This window comes from Neopsephotus bourkii, unplaced genomic scaffold, assembly GCF_033783945.1.
Source record: "Neopsephotus bourkii isolate Nb327-2 ecotype Australia unplaced genomic scaffold, CSIRO-AGI_Nbou_v1 NB_640, whole genome shotgun sequence".
NCBI lineage: Eukaryota > Metazoa > Chordata > Aves > Psittaciformes > Psittacidae > Neopsephotus > Neopsephotus bourkii.
In genome coordinates, this window is record NW_026901139.1 from 8,438 (window position 1) to 26,155 (window position 17,718).

Consider the following 17,718-nt stretch of genomic DNA (forward strand, 5'->3'; position numbering starts at 1 on the left):
AGCTGAGCTGAGCTTACCGCGGTGACACAGCGTCCGGAGCCGAGGCTCGCCGAGCGTCCGGAGCGCGCCTGTCCCGACGGGCTCCTGCGGCACCGGCTCCCGTGTCCCGCTCCGATGTCCCGGTGCGCCGATGCCCCAGCGCGGACCCTCCCGTCTCCCATTGGCGGTGCGGCCGCCGGCCCCGCCCCTTTCCCCCTGCCTGGGCGGTTATAAACGGGCGCGGCGGGGCCGGCCGCGGTGGCAGCGGCGGGGCCGGGGCCCGGGATGGAGCCGGGGCTGGAGCGCTGGGCGTACGGCGCACTGTGGGCGGCGCTGGCCGGCAGCCTGGCGCTGCGGGCGGCGCGGCGGGCGCTGGGGCCGGGCCGGGGGCTGCTGCTGCCGCTGGCGCTGCTGGCCGCGCTGCAGAGCCTGTGCCGCGCCTGCCTGCCGCTGCCCCTGGGGCTTGCCCTGGCCGCCGCCGCCGCAGGGCTGCTGCTGTGGCGGGCAGCGCCCCGCAGGCTGCTGCCGGCCGCGGGCAGAGCCGTCCTGGTCACAGGTGAGTGCGGGCACACGCGGTCTCGGCGCCCCGACGGCCGCAGCGGGGAGCGGGACGCACCGCGGGCACCGGCACGGTGCTGGCTGCGGTGTCCCGAGGCTGTCACCCCGCGGGGGAAGCGGCCCCGCCGCGCATCACTCGTCCTCCTCCTCCTCCACGTCCAAGCAGAACCGTCCAGGGTGTCCCTTCTCTTGCCCCCGTCGTAAAGCAAGGAGGTTTCAGGGAGCTGCGTTGGACCCTGGAGCAGCTCCGCCGCTCGAGCAGTCACCACGCTGCCGGGAGCTGCTTCCTCTGGAAGCTGGGAGATAGGATGGGACATGTGGTGGGGCTGGCGCAGAGCCGGGCAGCTGGTTTGGGAGCACCTCGGCTGGCCCAAGGGCCTCCCCTCCGGAGCCATGCTTGTTCTTAGAAAGCTTCTCGTAGTATTTCTGGAGGCTACAACGGAGCCCAGGGCTGAGCACCACTGTTCACCCAGAGCTCCATCCCAGGAGCTTACAGCGACAAGGGAGGCTGTTTTCCGTCCTTGCAAGGGGCATGCTTGGGAAGCGCTGCTCCACTCCGACCACCTCTTTGGGCTGCCTTGCACAGACCTCCTCCCTGGGGAAGGTGACTCTGCGGGACATGCGCTGTGCTCCCAGCCCAGGCTTTGCACAGCTCTGCCCTGGTGGCTGAATCTGTTTAGGATAGCTTGGTATATAAAGGTTTTTTACATACCTTTCTCCTCGCAGTGGGACTGGAGGGTGATGAAGCTAGGCTGGGGTCAGCAGGTGCTGTGCTGTGAGATGATGGGTGAGGAGGAAGCACTGGGGCCAGGGTGATTGTTGCTGCTGGTGCGCTGGGAAGGTGCTGCTGGCTCCGCATGAATGCAGAGCAAAGGGGAACTTGTGGGCACGACCTTGGTGGTGCTCCCAAGGACAGGATCCTGCATCCTGGTGGGGATGGTTTGGAACCACAGGTTGGAAAAGGGGGGCTGTATGTTTCTTAGCTGGGTCTTACGGTGGGGAGTGTTTGAGGAGAGAGCTGAATGCTCCATCCAACTCAAAGGGCTCTGCGGTGTTGGTGAGAAGCAAGGGGAGGCCTTTCTGGAGGAGGAAGCTGGGATGAACAAGGCAGTGGATGAATGGATGATTCAACTGAGTGAAGGTCAAAGCCTCAGCAGGGCAGGGCTGCCTGGGGAGGACGTACCTGACAGCCATGTGCTCGCAGGTGCCCTGTGGCACACCGGGTTTAGCCAGCCCTGGCTCGGTGGCACTGCCTGTATAATTAGTGAGTCAGTGTCTGGAACAAGGTGTTCTTGCCCTGGTACGTCGAGGTGACACCTCTGCAGCATTTGCTCTCGGCTGTGAATATTTTGTGGTTTTACAGGTTGTAGGTGCAGGCAGTGGTGCAGGATCATCACTGCTCCAGCAGGTGCCTGCCCAGGGGCAGATGCAAGGGCTGCTCTGCCCAGGGTGGCATCCCTAGCTGGAGCATTTGCAGAGCAATTAGCCTGATTCCTTTGCAGATTAATCTGGGACACCTCCTGGCAACTGGCTATTGAGGCACTGCTAGTATCTCTTGTGGTAGCAGCCAGGGAGGATCGGTGCAGGAGCAAGATCTTTGACAGGGAGAAGCATAGAGTTGGGTGCCAGGGCTGCTGGACATCAGTGGAGGTGTGTAAGGCCAGAGACAGGGTTTCTGTGATGTCAAGTGTCATGTTGGACACTGGGAAACGCAACAAAATCCCCTCCTGATCCCTGCCATGGAGAAGTGTAGGTCCCAGCCCAAAGAGCTTTGGGCATCGCTTCCTTTTATATACATTTTTTGGACACTGGCTTAGTCCTTGCAGCAGGGAGTTGCACAGGTTTGGTGACGCAGTGGAGCAAGGGAACATGGCCGAGGTGCTGTTGTATCTCCCAGTTGAGGTGCCCCAGCTCTTCCAGCTGCCCACTCTTCCATCCTCCCTGGGAGCAGCCCCAAGCTGAGCCCTGCATGTCATGTTCCAGCCAGCCGTATGTCCTGGTCTGGACATCGCTGCCTGATCAACCATTAGTTCATAGGAAGGGCTGAAGGAAAACCGTGTGGCTTGGTGGGGAAGTGGCAGAGATGTGTAGTGGCAGCAGGACTGGAAAGTTGTGGCATTCCCCTTGTGTTGAGGATTTGCATTTTAGGTGTCGCACAAGAGGCTGGGGTTTGGCTGGAGCAGGGATGGACAGGTTGCCTGAAAGGAGCAAGGAATGCTGTGGTCTCCCACTGTGCATCCCTTGGGCTAGCAATGTAGGTAGCTACTAGTCTCTGGTGCTGTGTTGGTCCGTAGCTGTGACCTTGGGGCTTTTGCTCTGCCTCCTGATGGTCCAGCTTCTCTGAAAGCATTTGATGGCCTGCATGTGGGCTGGCTGGGGGGCAGGGGGTAAGGAAAGTGTTAATTCCGCCTTCCATGGGGAGGTCACAACTGTTTGCAGTGGGGAGGAGAATGCCCTCCTGTGCAGAGCAGGCTGGGAGAGGTCAGCCCCAGGAGGATCGGCTGAATGAGATGGGGAGTGGAGATCCTGGGAGGGAGACAGCAGCCATCTCTATGCTGTCCTGACCCTGCCCGTGAGCCCAAATATGCCTCTGAGTCGAGCCCAAGGTCTAGCACAGGCTTTGGCTAAGCTGCAGGGATCCCAGTATGCCTGTGGTGTGGGCAGGCTAGGTACAGGCGGCAGCAGCAGCAAGCTGCAAGGTAGCCATCCCTCACCAGTGCTGTGCGGTTTGGGCATGCCTGGGGTGCTGATGGTTGGCACCATGTGCCAGGACTCACTGCAAGCAGCCTTGTTCTGAGCATCAGACAGACTGCTTCTGTGTGTGCAAGCCCTTTACCAAAGCTGAAAAGGGTATTTTTGGGTGTTCTCAGGTGTGTTGGAGTCCTCTGAGCTGTGTGAGCGAAGAGGAGGGGTGCTGCTTGTATCTCCTGTGTCCCCTATCCCCTTCCTATTGGGAATCAACATAAAAAGCGGTCCAGCCTCTGCAGCCTGTGCAGGGGTGATGGTCTGTGAGAGCAGCCTTGGAGGGAGGTGCTGAGCTGACGCTGACATGAGTGGTGTGTGAGGTATTGGTTCTTACACTTCACCTGGGATGAGCAGTTGAAAGCAGTGCTCTGGAAGTTGAAAGCTCTGTCTGTGGCAGCTGCACCCGAATTACACAGCCCTGAAACCATCCACAACCACTGGATGGCTGCCTCAGGGAGGTAATTTGGGTCTCACATCCCTGTAGCTCCACAGGTGTAGCCTATGGAGCAGGAGGCGCCTGATAAATCATCTCTGTGAACAAAGCCGGATGGCAGGTCAGGCTCCCCCAGCACCAGCCCTTCCAAGTTTCCCTTTCTTCTTCTTCCTTGCTCCAGGGGAAATGCGGCTTTCCTGGTGGGGCTCTCTTGTTACAGTTGCATGCCCCATTAGCTATCTGAAATGGGTCAGAGCTTCAGATCATGTTCAAGGTTAATGGAGGTTTTGCAGCTTGATCATAGTGAAGCGGATCTTCTATGTTTCCCATGGACTCTCCAGATGTGGAAGCATCTGGTGACTGTGGCAGGACAGTGATTCGATCCAGATGTTGGGACTCTCACTGTTCTGCTGCAAAGGTAAATCACTTTCCCCTGTGAAAGAGCAGCATCACCCCTGCCTGGACTGGGCTGGTGTCTCTTAGACCTGTTCTACAGCTAAACTGGGTGATAGAGATGGTGGGGGTTGAGGCTTTGGGGCTGTTGAGTATCCCGGACTGGCTCCAGAATGGATGTGCCTGGTGCAGTGGCGTGGCATGCTCCAAGCCTGTATTTGGTGCTGAGCCTGCAGCAGCCTCACCGTGAGTTAAGCCTTATGCAAGGACACTGTAGTTCTTCATAGAAAGCTTCTTCTCTGCTTCTAGAGCCAATGAGCAAGCTCAGAGGTACCCGGAGCCCTTCTGCAGGTGAAGTGCAGGCTGAACATCAGCTTGTTCTCTGGAATTGCTCTGCTTTTTCCAGGATCTATTAAAAATTAACAGCAGAGACAACTGCTCTCCAAGCTGAGAGCAGGGAGGACAGGACCAAGACCAAACAGCCGAACACCCAAACTGCAACCCTGATGTACGAGCAATCCCTTGTGTATTTAAAGTATGGGGGGGAAAAAAGCAGCATGTCATTCTAGTGACGGGTTTTGCTGCTGGTTTCTGGGAGCAGAGCAAGGAACCTGCTCTCTCTGCCACTCATTGCAAGGCTGAAACTCACCCCCCCACCTCCAACTTTCTCAGCAGCTCTCTGTGGCTTTAGGATTCTTCTTCCCATCGGTAGGTTTCTTCAGAACTTGATACCTGCCCCTGCTCACCGCAGAGATGTCGATATACCCACTCAGCTTGTCCTTGCTTATCTGTTAAATGAGCACTTCTGAAGCCCACTAATGACACAGACCTGTTGGGATGGGGTTTTAGCACTGCTCACCAAGAAAAAGTGGTAAGCACAGCTGATGAGGAGGAAAAGCACATAGAAGTTGCACACTGTGGGAGACCAGAATTGGGAGGGAAACCCAAGCTGGCTTGATTAGCACTCGGGGTTATGCAGGGACATGAGAGCAACAAAGCAGAGACTTCCCTGCAGAAATGAGATTGTCAGATGGGAACGGATGCTTCGGGAGAAGAGGAGTGGAGGCAGTGGCTGCCCTCTATCCAATGAGCAGCACATCTTTAATGAGGCCTGGGATTGTGTTACCCACTGTTGAGTCTAGCTCCCCTCAAGCCAGGATCTGGTTACACAAGAGCTGCACTGCTTTTACTACTGGTAGCACAGGGATGATGGACTTGCCCACGAAGGATTTTGCTTGAGCAGGGGTGAAGGGAGAGGTCTTCAAGGTGCCTTTATCTTCTCCCCATGGTCTTCTTTCAGTGCCATTCCAAAACCCCAGCTGGGGGACCTCAGCTTGCCCAAATGACCTATGCAGGAGGAAAGGCTGTAGGGCTTTCACAGCTCTTCACCTCCTGATGTCCTTACTGCCATCTCAGATTGGAGATGCTGCTGTGGAGCCTGCAAGGTGGAAAATGACCAGGACTGTTGCCTTCATGCTGTCGGTGTGTTGCTGTAGGTGTTACCTGGGGCTTTCCTTAACCTGGCCCAGCATGTATGTTACCTCCTTGTCTAGTTCCCCCAGCTGCTGTGGTACATCCACTGCCTCCAGTCACTGCTCTGTCCCAGCCTGTGCACGCTTTCACATGCAACGTATCACTTCTGCTTGTTCCTGCACTGGAGAGCTGCCAGCCCCTGAGCTTTATCACTTCCCCCTTGGAAGCTGGCTCCCACATGCTGCTGTCCCGGGATTTGCTGGCTCTGAGGCTGTAATCTTGAAAAGCAGTTTTTGGCTTTGCAGGCTTTGTGGCGGTGCAGCCTCTTGTTGGGGTTGGCCCTGGGGAGCCAGATGGTGGGTGCAGGCTGCGGAGGGAGGGGCTGTGAGCCAGGTCCTGGAGGAGGTACCTGCCCTGGTGCCTTCTACAGAGGCTTTTAAAAGCCTGGCTTCTTGTTTCAAGCCTTTCTCATTGCCTTCTGGGGGTAGTGATCCTGTGCGGGGTCTCTCAGCTTCCACCAGCCATACTCCAGCAGATCTATGATCCCTCCCTACCCTGTTTCTCCACTGTGGTGGCCATACTCCAGTTTGGCATAAGCATCACACCATGCACATCTGTTTCTTGTGTCCATGTCCAATGACACTCTGCTTGCTCCTCTGCAGGGACCCAGTTACCAGGCAGGGGCAAGCTCTAACCTGGGGTGTGCAGCCATCCTGTGGTGACTTCTGTCCCCCCTTCAGCTGCCGTGCTGGGCTCTGCCTGTGCTGTTCCAAGCCAGAGGGCACACGTAGGTGCTGCCGTGTGCATTGCTCTTCAACCTGGGTCAACACGATCGTGTCCGAGCACATCAGCCTGGAGGCCACCTTCATATATTTAGGCAGAATGCACCAAAACAGGCTTGTGATACTCAAACTGATGAGTTGGTGGGAGCTGCAGGTTGGGGGTGAGGAGGGGACAACCTAAACCAGGTATGGAAAGGGTTGGTGTGGCTTGAGGTGGTCATGGGGGTACAGCTCAGCCTGGGGGCCTAAAGCTGCCTTGGCTGGTGCTCAGTTGATGCTCGCTCCAGTGTTTTGTTCCCAAGTGCTTTTGTTGACCCCAAAACAACTCTCCCCCAAAGAAAACCCCCAAACCTGAGCTCCACATGGATGTGGAAGCTGCAAGAGAAAACAGAGTTGGTGCAACTGCAGAGCCTGTTGTGGTGTGGGGATGGGCAGGGTTTGCACCCATTCTGCTTGCCTGGGCTTGTGGCATGTGGTGGCAGTTTATTCTTGTGACAAGATGGCACCTTACAAACTTAGACCACCAAAATACCCGTGAACTGATACAGCTCCATTGAAACGACGTTAGCTTTGTCATGGTGCTGCTTAACATTGTGATCCCCTGGCCTTGGGCTGGAGCCACAGCTTTGGGCTTTGTCCCTGCTGATACTGCCTGTCCCAGACCCCTGTGACTTGTCACCACCACAGTGGAGTGGCACCCTATGTACTTCAAGGCTCTTCCATGGCTGACCTGACACACCATATGGCCAGAGGTTCTCCTGGTCCTATGCTAGAAATACCTTATCTGAGATGTCCCAGGGTGGTGGTGGCTCATAGTGATCCATGTAGGAGAGCTGGTCTTCCCTTCTGCTGCTTGTGGATGGCTTCGCCCTGCCTCTAGCAGACCTTCTTCCTCTCCTTGCTGGCTTCTGGGGCCTGATGTGTTACTGCATGGGAGAGATGGATATGGGGCTTGGCTGGAGTCTCTGGGGAGCCTTTTTGCATCCCAGGGATGCTACCAGCAGGTGACCCAGGCATGGCATACCACCACCTTGCTCCCCAGGAGCATCTTCAGTGCTGAATCCCAGCCACGGTCCATTGAGATTTACAGCTTCCCATCCTGCCTCTTCAAGAGCTTAGGATGTGTTACTGGCAGTGGCTTATCAGCACTGATCCAGTTGAGCCATTCCTGGGCCACGGGTGTCCTTCCCAGTGACAGCTCTTGCTGATGGATGTCTTTTGCGGCTCACCGGCTCTGTGTTCCTGGTTCACCATGTTCCCTCTGAAGGTGATTATTAACCCAATTATCGCTGCAGCTCTTCACAACTTCCTCTTCTTGGGCACACATCCATCCGTCCATCCATCCATCCCTCCCAGATTAGCTCTGATGTACCGGCTGTGCCCTTGCTCATGCCTGCCCATGGAAAGCTCCAGTTCTTGTCTATGCGCTTTCCCCTTGGTGGGAGCTGGAAGACGCTGCCTGGCCCTGGGATGTGGTGAGTGGCTGCTTCTAGGAAATTCTTGTGCCCTTTTTCTGCGAAACCCCGCCATGGTGCTGGGAAGAGAATCGCTTCCTCACCTGCCTGCTTGCGAGCCCTGGGCTGGTTCTTACCAGTGCCACCATCGCTACCAGTCCAGGTCATCTCCTTAAGCCATCCTCATCTGAGGGAGACTGGTGCTTTTGCATCTGCACTTTGCTGGTGCAAGCACTTAAACTGAGCTTAGCAGGTCTGGGTGCCAAGCTTAAAGCCTGACTGCAAGCTCATGGATGGATCCTGACCTCCTTGAGGCCTTGTGCAGGGGAAGGTGGCTGGGCTTGTTTCTGTCCTGGCTGTGCCGTGTATAAGCTCCTGGCTTTGTTAGCCCCACCAGTTGCAGGCAGCATCTGCTTTTCACAGCTTTGGGGAGGGGGATAAGGCATCTGGGTGGCTTTCAGTGACAGCAACAGGGAGGGCTGTGGCTGCCAACACTGCTTTATCTCACACTGCTCTTGTTGTGCCCCCAGTAATGATGCACCAGTGCCTGCTCCTGAGAAATGGGCTTTAATTCAGGTGCTGTGGGTGCATCTGCACCAGCCTCGGGCTCCTCGTCATCCCTGCCGGCTGCTTCGGGTTGTCTAGGCAGAAAATCAGATTTTCCCCCTTCTCAGTGTTTTCTTAAGTGCAAGATCTCGCCCCGGAGGAGGTGATGGTGTGTGAGGCTTCAGAACCACTCAGCTAATCCGTTGTAATTCATACCATATGGCCATTGTCCCTGGTGCAGGGAGAGGATCTGGTCATCCATATGCCCCCTGTGGTGATGGGCATCCCCAGCTCTGCCTTCTGCTGTGGTCCCTGCCACCCTCATGGTGGGACAGCTTGGGTGGGGGCTTGGCTGTTGTCCCATCACCAAGGATTTGGATCATCACTGAAGGCACTTCCCTCGGTTAAATTGCATTTAATTAGGCTTGTGGCTTCCTGAAACCGGGTGCTGAGGACCAGCAGCAGCACTGAGGCTGCTGCCACCTGCCCAGCTCCATCTGCCTGGGGACCTCTATGGGGAAGGAGCAGGGACACCCCAGTGCCAGCCACTGGCTGGGCGGTGGTTTCCTGTTGATGGTGATGGCACGGGTCTGTGGGGACCTTGGGTGCAGGTGGTGGTGGCTCCGCTGCTGCGGGTGCTCCTGCTGTCCCCTCCCTCCACAGCACCCTGCCAAGAATTTGTTCCCTCTCGACCAGGGCTGACATCACCCCTTTATCGCTCCCTGCTCCAAATGTGCCCAGCATCCGGGAGGCGTTGGCAGCGGGGCCCTGCCCTGCACACATGGGCTTTTCCTGGGTGCTTTTGTTCCAGATGGACCTGCCCTGCCCATGTCTCTTTTGGGGAGCCACATCCCCACTGCTGGCACCCCCACCCCCCCCCACTGGTGCCATCCCTGCTCAGTACACCCTCACCCTGGGCTTCCTTATCCACATGGATGGAGGTAGGATTAGCCCTTGCTGCACCTGCTCAGGTCCCCAGATGGATCTCCTCATGGTGTGGCTGCATTCAAACCCAACCTCTGCTGGAGGACCTGGATCTGAAGCGGTGGTGGTGGATCCTGCCAGGGCCATGAGCCTGTGTTTTGCTTGGCACCCCAGGCATGATTTGAGCTCAAGCCTATGGAAACAAGCAGCTCAGTGTGTTAATCCTCTCAGCCTTGGCACCCCAGCTCCCCTCTGGCTGATGGTGTCCTTGAGCCCAGCGCCATCCCCAGGCTGTGAGGCTGGTGACAGTGATGACAGCTTCATCTTGGCAAGGTGTCTTGGACAGGGTGGTGGGACACACAGTCCAAAAGCTCTGTATGGGAGGTGGAATCGTTGTCAGGGGTCTGGGGAGCAGTGGCTGGCAAGCACCCGGCTGCCTCTGGGCTTTGTGGTGATGGAGCATCTTCAAGGGGTGCCCCAAAGCCACCCCACTGTCTGCCTCTTGGGGCTGCCAGAGCTAACCTGGGTGCTCCATCAGGTGCTGAGTGCTGGGGCAACCCCTCCCCAGGTTCTGCACTGGGATCCAAACATGGATGGAGCAGATTCTGGGAAGCTGTCACTGCACCCAGGCACCCACCTGGTGCCAGCTTCACAGGCATATGGGACTGCTTCAGCCGAGCTGCACTTCCAGCCACTGAGGTTTTGCCAGGTCTGTGCTGGTCCTCGCCCATCATGCGTGGCTCAGGGATGAGGATGTACAGCTTGTTGTAATTCATACAGAAATGAGGATGCCCAGGGGTGAGGCTTGAGCATGTTCTGCTTGTGGCTCAGGGATGAAGATTCATGGCTCACAGCTCAGGTGGGGAAGCTGCTCCTGCCTTGAATGGGGGTGAGCACTATAGATGTGTCCCACCAGGCCTCCATCCCCAAGGATGGGCACAGGAGTAAGGGAGTGGTTGGACTTTGGCAGCTCTGCTCAGCAAAGTGCAGCATCGATTTTAAGCATGTGTCTGTGCATGGTGGCCTTGGTTTTGGCAGCAGGAGCAGGGCAAAGACCTGAGACAGCAGAAAGCCAGTGCCTGACTCACCTGAAAGAGCTGCGTCCACACCGAACTGGGACCTCAGCCGGTGCATGAGTCCAGCCAGGCTGCCGAGGCTGGATGGGAGCTGCTGGGCTGGCACAGCACAGCCCCTCCAGTGGCTTCACTTTCACCAAGGGGCATCTCTGGGCAGTGGCGCATGGTGCTGCATGGTTGGTCTTCTTCGGTGCAGGTGGGAGAGCACCCATCAGCAATGCTGGAGCCCAGGCCTTTTTGCTTGCTCCAGATAGGTAAAGCTGGGGCTTATGGTGCCACAGTTCCTTTGGAGGCCGGTGTGCCCTGCTCCTGGGGAAGCTGCTGCAGGGGCTGGAGCTCCCATTCAGCCCCTGGAACAGGCGTTTGCCCCCACTCTGCTGGATTTTGCAACTAAGACTTGTGCTCTGCTGCAGCAGAAACCTCTGGTGCTGGCTGGGGGCCGATGGGGGGATGAGATGGGGGCTTCAGGACATCAACCCTCCTTCACTGCACTCCCCATTCCGGGCTTCCCTTGATCTTGGTCCGACTGCGATCCCTCCCACCAGCACGGATGCAAAACGGGTTGGCAAGCTGGGAACTGGGGCTGGCGCCGGCATCTCCTCGTGATGCAGCATCCTTGGAGGCTGCACAGACTGTCCGGCTCCAGCGCTCCCAGAGGCTCATGTGCTGGTAGCCACGAGAAGTGAGTGTGGCCCTGGGCGAGCTTCAGGGCCACGTGCTGTGGTCCCCGGGGGGGTTCATTGTCCCTCCCTGCACTCTTGGCCATGCCTGAGTGCGGCGGCTGGGAAGCAGAGACCTTAAATAACTCCAGAGCATCCTCACCCTCCCAGTGCTGGGCTTCCCGCCAGCATCCCGGGATGGGTTTTTGTGTGTGTGTGAATAAATTAGAACTTCCGAAACAAGCCCTCCGACCGCCCTGCTGCTCTAAGGCAAAACAAGCCCTGCCTGGCTCGGGCAGCACGCGGCTCTGTTTGCTGCCTCCGAGCCAGGGCTGCCTGAAACAAGCCAGCAGACTTGTCTCTTTGAGGTTTTTGGGATGCTTCCTGGTGTTTTGAGGTTTCGGAGGTGATCAGAAGCTTCGTGGTTGGACTGGAAGCTTTTCTTGCTGGCTGGGGTGGGAGCAACACAGGTAACTGTTGCAGCCGTGGCCACGAGCACTTTTAGTTTTAAACCTTATCTTTATTGTAGTTTTCTCCTGCCCTGTTGGGAAAGGAGAAATGCAACTTACCTGGGCAGCTGCTAGCAGCATGACCTGTTCCCGGGGACGGGAGAGGTGGATGTCCTGCATCAGCAGCACCTTCTGCATCTCCTGTGGCACAAAGGATGGAGCCAGGAGCAATGATGCTGGGGTGATGCTGAGCCAGCCTGGCACGCACCTATGATGGGTGCTGGGTGGGAAAGGGAGGTCCTTGTAGCCCCTTACTGCCACCTGAGCACCTCTGGTGTGTGATACCACTCTGGTCTCTGGCCATGGGCTTATTATGGGTTTCGATGCAGCAATAAAGTCAGTTCTGAGCTGAGGACGGCTTAACTGGCACCCCAAGAGCTGGAGCTGGCAGCAGTCAGATCCCAGGCTGGGGATGCAGGAATGGGGTCCTTGTGCCCACCCTGGGCCTGGTGGGATGGGTGCTAGGAGGGGTCTGAGTCCTGCAAAGCGGGTGGCAGTGCCCAGGGCCACCGTTGTGCCCATCCCGGGGTGGCTCCAGGTGCCTGATGGAGCTATTCCTTAGGGGTGTCCTAAGGAGCACACAAGGGTGCCAAGCAGGAGGGTGCAGGGATCATGGGGCTGTCAGTGCAGTGCTCCCCTGTTAATGGTTAATGTGACTGAGCAGCAGAACAGGCTGTACCTTGCTGCTGCTGTTTGTTTGCATCGCAGGCGCTCCACCCTGGCCACTGGCCCCACAACACCCTGCTGCTGTCCGGACTGTCCTCCAGCCACCCCAACAGTAGCTTTGGGGGTGACAATGTCATCTGCTTGAGCTCAGATGTAAGAGATGAGGCTGAGATCAGGCACGGTAGCACCAGTGCTCTCCAGCATGGGATATCCTAGTTGGATGTTCCCTTGAAGGATGTGGGGTGGCAGGAGCAGACCAGGATTCCTCTTTTTTATCCCCTTCTTTATTCCCCTTGGCACCCCAGCAGGGAAAGGGTGCGCTGTGCCTCTTGGCCACCATTTCTGGTAGGTGAAAAGCATTCAGAGAAAGGCACCAGCTCCCATGGAACCTTGTGCCAGCTCTGAGTGATGCCAGTGGAGATTCTGGAGGCTGTATGGTGTGTGCCCCACACCACTGCAGGGCTCTGGGCTGTCCTGGTGCCTCGCTGTAAATGCAGCTTGCATCAGATTGGTGCTCAGGGTGACAGGGTTGCAGATAAAGGTGTTTTCTTCCTCCCATGTGTGATAGAAAACAGCAACTTTGACCTGCAAGTGCTCCAGAGCAAGGCTGGGAGCTGGGTGGTGAGCCAGGGTGGTTGTGAGATGGAGGAACAATGCTGGAGATGGGGTTTGGTCCATGTGGATGGAGAGGCAGAGCTTGGGGTCTCTGGGCATGGAGACAGGCTATACTGTAGGAGGGCTCCTCTTGGCTCTTGCAGGCTGTGACTCGGGCTTTGGGCAGGCGACGGCACGGCACTTGGATGCCATGGGCTTCCAGGTGTTTGCCAGTGTGCTGGACCCGCAGGGCCCAGGGGCCCAGGAGCTGCGCAGGAGCTGCTCCTCAAGGCTGACACTGCTGCAGATGGACCTGACCAAGCCGGAGGACATCCAGCGCGTCCTGCAGCACATCCAGACACACACCAACAGCACAGGTAGGAGCCATTGCCACACCCCAGGGACACTACGCAGCTCCCCAGGACCTCAGGCAGTGTGGTCCCTGTAGTACCGTGGTACCCTGTGGGCATCCATGACAGCCTGTGCTAATGGGACTTGTCATGAGGCCCCATGATTCCTCTGCAGGACCCCCATGAGCTGGGGAGCAGTGGGGATCCCCAGGTTGGGGGGGGTCCCCCATTTGGGTCACCTCTTCAAGCATCCCATCCTCACAGGACTCTGGGGCCTGGTAAACAACGCTGGCTTCAACGACACCATCGCCGATGCCGAGCTCTCACCGCTGGGCAAGTTTCGCACCTGCATGGAGGTGAACTTCTTCGGCTCGCTGGAGCTCACCAAGGGGCTCCTGCCCCTGCTGCGCTCTGCTGGCGGCCGCATCGTCACCGTCAGCAGCCCTGCAGGTGAGCAGCTGCCTTCTGCCTGGCCTGCCAGACCCCTGGCACCCCAAGTCCCCAGTGCCAGCTGCACCCCACTGGCACCCAGCACCATGGGGTGGGCAAGTGGCATTGCTGAGCTCCACAGTGGGCACCCACACAACCCACAGGGCTGTGTGTGCACCCTGGGGACACCAGTCTGGGCAGCATCAGCCCAGCTCCCACATTGGGATTGCCTCCAAGGGGGATAACAACCCCAAGCTTAGGCTGGCCCAGGGAGGGAAAACAGCTTCCTCTCCTCCCATATTTCCTCCCTCTGGTTAAAACACATTAATTTGAGCCAAATTCCAGCTGCTTTCTCAGCGAAACAAAACCTAAGCCCTTTCTGTGTGCAGGGGCTGGGAGTGCAGTCCTGTTGAAGTCCTCCCAGTCCCTGCCTGTGCCTCGGACATGCAGGCAGCTGCCTGCTCAGTGAGCCCGCTCACTCCTCCTCTTGCTCCTGCAAGGTGACATGCCCTTCCCCTGCCTGGCAGCCTATGGGGCCTCGAAGGCAGCACTCAGCCTGCTCATGGACACCTTCCGCAGCGAGCTCCAGCCCTGGGGCATCAAAGTCAGCCTCGTCCTACCAGGCTACTACAAGACAGGTAAGAGGGAGGGTGCCCGCTGGCTGCCTGCACCTGCAGGTAAAGGGAGGCAGAAGGTGGAGCAATGGCAAAAGATGCTGCCAGGTGCAGATTCTGAGCCACCCCAGCCTTCTGTAGCCTTTGGGCTCTGGTTGGTGAGAGGCACGGTCAGGAGCAAGCTCTGCCTGCAGATCCTGAAGATCGGGAAGAGAAGACATGCTGAGCCCTGGGCTTGTTCAGCCTGGAGAAGGCGGCTTTTGGAAGACCTAGTAACAGTCTTTCAATACCTAAAGGGCTGCTACAAGAAACCTGGAGAGGGTCTTTGGACAAGGGCATGCAGGGACAGGCAAGGGGGAACGGCTTTAACTTGACAGAGGGGACACTGAGATGAGCTCTTAGGCAGAAGCTCTTCCTCGTGAGGGTGCTGAGGCGCTGGCACAGGGTGCCCAGAGAAGCTGTGGCTGCCCCATCCCTGGCAGTGTTCAAGGCCAGGTTGGACAGGGCTTGGAGCAACCTGGTCTAGTGGAAGGTGTCCCTGCCTGTGTCTGGGGGTTGGAACTGGATGAGCTTTAAGGTCCTTTCCAACCCAGAGCAGTCTGTCATTTCTGTGATCCCCTGCCACCAATGACGGCTGAACAAGCTCAGCCACATTTATGGCAGCATTGTTCCTACTGCAGGCAGGGTCTGAGACCTCTTTTCTAGTCCTGGGGTACCAGCAGCCACCATGGTGCTCCCACCATGGCAGATCTCTGCCAGGGTTCCAGCTGAAGGAGAGGGGCCACACAACTCACAGTGGGTCTGCATTCTTGCAGGGACAACATGCGACCCTGCCTTCTGGAACCTGCAGAAGAAGCAGTTAGTAGCCAGCCTACCCCAGGAGCTGCTGCAGGCCTATGGCGAGGACTACGTGGAAGAGATCAACCGCCAGTTCATCCAGTTCATGAAGGTGGCAGTGGAGGACCTCAGTGCAGTAGTGAACAGCATCACGGATGGGCTCCTGGCTGCCAACCCAGCCGTGCGTTATTACCCAGGGCAGGGCCTTGGGCTCATGTATTTCATACACCGCTACCTGCCCTATTTTGTGCGAGACTTGTTCCTGAAGGGGTTTTTCATCAACCCCAAGCTGCCACGAGCACTGCGGCAGGAGCACCACGATGCCACCAAGAAGGCCTGACCATGGCCCGCATGCGGTCGCGGGGCAGGAGCAAACCTTCTCCCGGGATTCCCCGGTACCCCGGCCCCCGAGCGTGTGCACAGCCGCCAGCATCGCCCTCCTGCACTGGGGGGAAATAGGCAGCACTAGACAGTGAAAACCAAATTGCTTTACAGAATCAGGCAGATCTGTTTTCTATTGTGCAAAAATCAATGTTTTCTAGAGACCATGGTTTTGTATTTTTTCTACCCATGCATTCTTAAAGGGGATCAGCCCTGCCTCACTCAGCAGCTCTGCACCACAAGCTTCAATGGACCGTGGGTGTTTCTCAGCTACCAAACATCTTTGTCACTGCTGTTGGAGCTACATTCACCTCCATCATCACCTCTTGGCTGGGTCATGCCCAGAACCCTGTGGTCACTGCCTCCCTGCCCTTACCACACACTCCATGTGCTCTGAGTGAGTGCAGGGGCCGAGGCCAGGCTGCCAGCACTGCAGAGCTCGAGATGAGCTACATGATTGTCACTTTTTAAATAAATTTGTTCTTGATACACCACTGGGCTCTGGCAGTCTCCTTCTGTGGTGCCACGGTTGGGCAGCGATGCCCTGCCTGCCGGCAGAACTAACCTGGGTCCCCACCACCCCTGCATCAAGCACCAGGACAGCCTCGTGTGGGACAGCAGCACCCACTAGCTGCCCTGGAAAAGGGGTAAGCCTAGCAGGAGGAGCTTGTGCCTCTTCCCCCCTTCCCCTCCGCCCCCCAACCTAAGGGCTTCCTTGTTCTTGAGTTGCACCTCCTGGGCACTCATGACCTCAGCACCCATTTGGACCCACAGACCAGGGAACACTGCAGCTCAGTGCGCTCAGAAGTGAGTGTCCAGGGTCTCGGGGATAGTACAGCATCGTGCCTGGGGTAGAAACAAGTGTCCCAGGTCATGCAAAGAGTCACACCAGGCTCCACTACCACAAACACCAATTCCCCGGATGATGCAGATTCCTCTTGGGGATCCAGGAACAGGTGCCTGAGTTAGTAAGCAGGGAGAGCACACTGCAGTAGGCAGATATTTATTGGTGTAGGCAGGAACGGAAGCACAGGATAATACACACTGCAGAGGCGACCACAGCACAAACTGGAACAGAGCTGCTCTCCATCCCTCCCTCCCTCCCTCCCAGCAGCAGCATCCAGCACGTTTCCCACCACAGGAGGGAGGGAGGCTTCTCTACTGCCACCAGTCATCTCTCAGACCTTGAGCCGCAACACAGCAGCCCAGGGTTTGGCTCCCTCACCACAAATGGCCAGGGCCTGAACAGCACATGAGACATCTCCACCAACAGCTGCCCTCTGCACTCATGAGGGTGTCCAAGGGCCAGTGGCAGGGATACAGCTCCACAGCAAGTGCCACGCAGACAACCTGCACAGGGGAGCACGATGCGCTAGCCCTGGGGGATGCAAGTGTCCAGCATCATCCACAGAGCTAAAGGAACCAAACTCCCACATGGCTGCAAGAGGAACCCCCAAGCCATGGGTCTTCAGGGGAGGAAGAAGCTCAGTCAGCTTGTGGAACCCTTTCATGGCAGGAGGGAGACTGACAGAGATGCTTCTGAGGACACAGGAAGGCTGTACTAGTGCAAACACTGTTGGAGCAGGGAGCAGTATGGCTCTCCCCTCCCACTCCTACAGTCTCTTACCCAGTCCTGACCAGTCTCTCCCAGGTCAGGGTTAGCTACAGGGAGATATAGGGATTGCACAGCAGCATTGCCTACGCTACAAACCACACTCAAAACTAAATCTCACAGGAACAAAACTGACTAGGAGGCGTGCAAAGCAATGACAAAGAGGACCTGCAGCTATAGCAAACCTGATGTTTTCCTCTGCAGCAGTGGGAACCCCTTGGAGGCAGCAGCCCCCCAGTTGGTCCTGCTCTACGAGCATAAGCACATACAGTATTAGTACAGTAACACAGGGACTATTAGATACACGACAGGAGGTGTCCCTCCTGCCCTGGTCCCTCCAGATGCCTCACAGCACACACAACTCAAAATTCAGCTTGTGAATAATTTAACTAGCAACTGTACAGCCTCCTCATCTGGGTCAGTTCCACAGACAGGACATCCCTGGAGTCTGGGCAAGGGGTAACTCAGGGAGTTAAGACAGGGGTCCCTCCACATTCCAGGGGCAGGAGGGTCAGACAGGAGCAGAGCAGGGTTAGAAGATGGGAATGTAGTTGTCAATCTTGGTCCTGTGCCGCTGGGCAATGCACTCTGCAATCCACACAATGTTGCGGCACTCCTGCTCCTTCAGCTTCACAAAGGCATAGAAGACTCCAAAGTGGAACTGGTTGAGGAAAGCCAGCTTGTTCAGCTTCACCTGGGGAAAG

The 17,718-nt window shown here is 57.2% G+C and overlaps 2 protein-coding genes across 2 annotated transcripts in view; one reads left to right on the top strand and one right to left on the bottom strand.

The window, feature by feature from the left end:
- Positions 1 to 249: 249 nt before the first annotated feature.
- HSD11B2 (hydroxysteroid 11-beta dehydrogenase 2) lies at positions 250 to 15,896 on the top strand. The gene is made up of 5 exons (XM_061352226.1): positions 250 to 535; positions 12,956 to 13,168; positions 13,406 to 13,591; positions 14,071 to 14,208; positions 15,000 to 15,896. Exons 1-5 carry the CDS (start codon positions 265 to 267, stop codon positions 15,359 to 15,361), a joined length of 1,170 nt encoding a protein of 389 aa, XP_061208210.1. The 5' UTR covers positions 250 to 264; the 3' UTR covers positions 15,362 to 15,896.
- Positions 15,897 to 16,389: 493 nt separating this feature from the next.
- The window catches only part of ATP6V0D1 (ATPase H+ transporting V0 subunit d1), a 37,198-nt gene continuing 35,869 nt past the window's right edge, over positions 16,390 to 17,718 (bottom strand). The window contains exon 8 of the mRNA XM_061352227.1: positions 16,390 to 17,708. Coding sequence (XP_061208211.1) covers positions 17,547 to 17,708 — 162 coding nt within the window. The 3' untranslated portion in view covers positions 16,390 to 17,546. The remainder of the gene's footprint in view (positions 17,709 to 17,718) is intronic.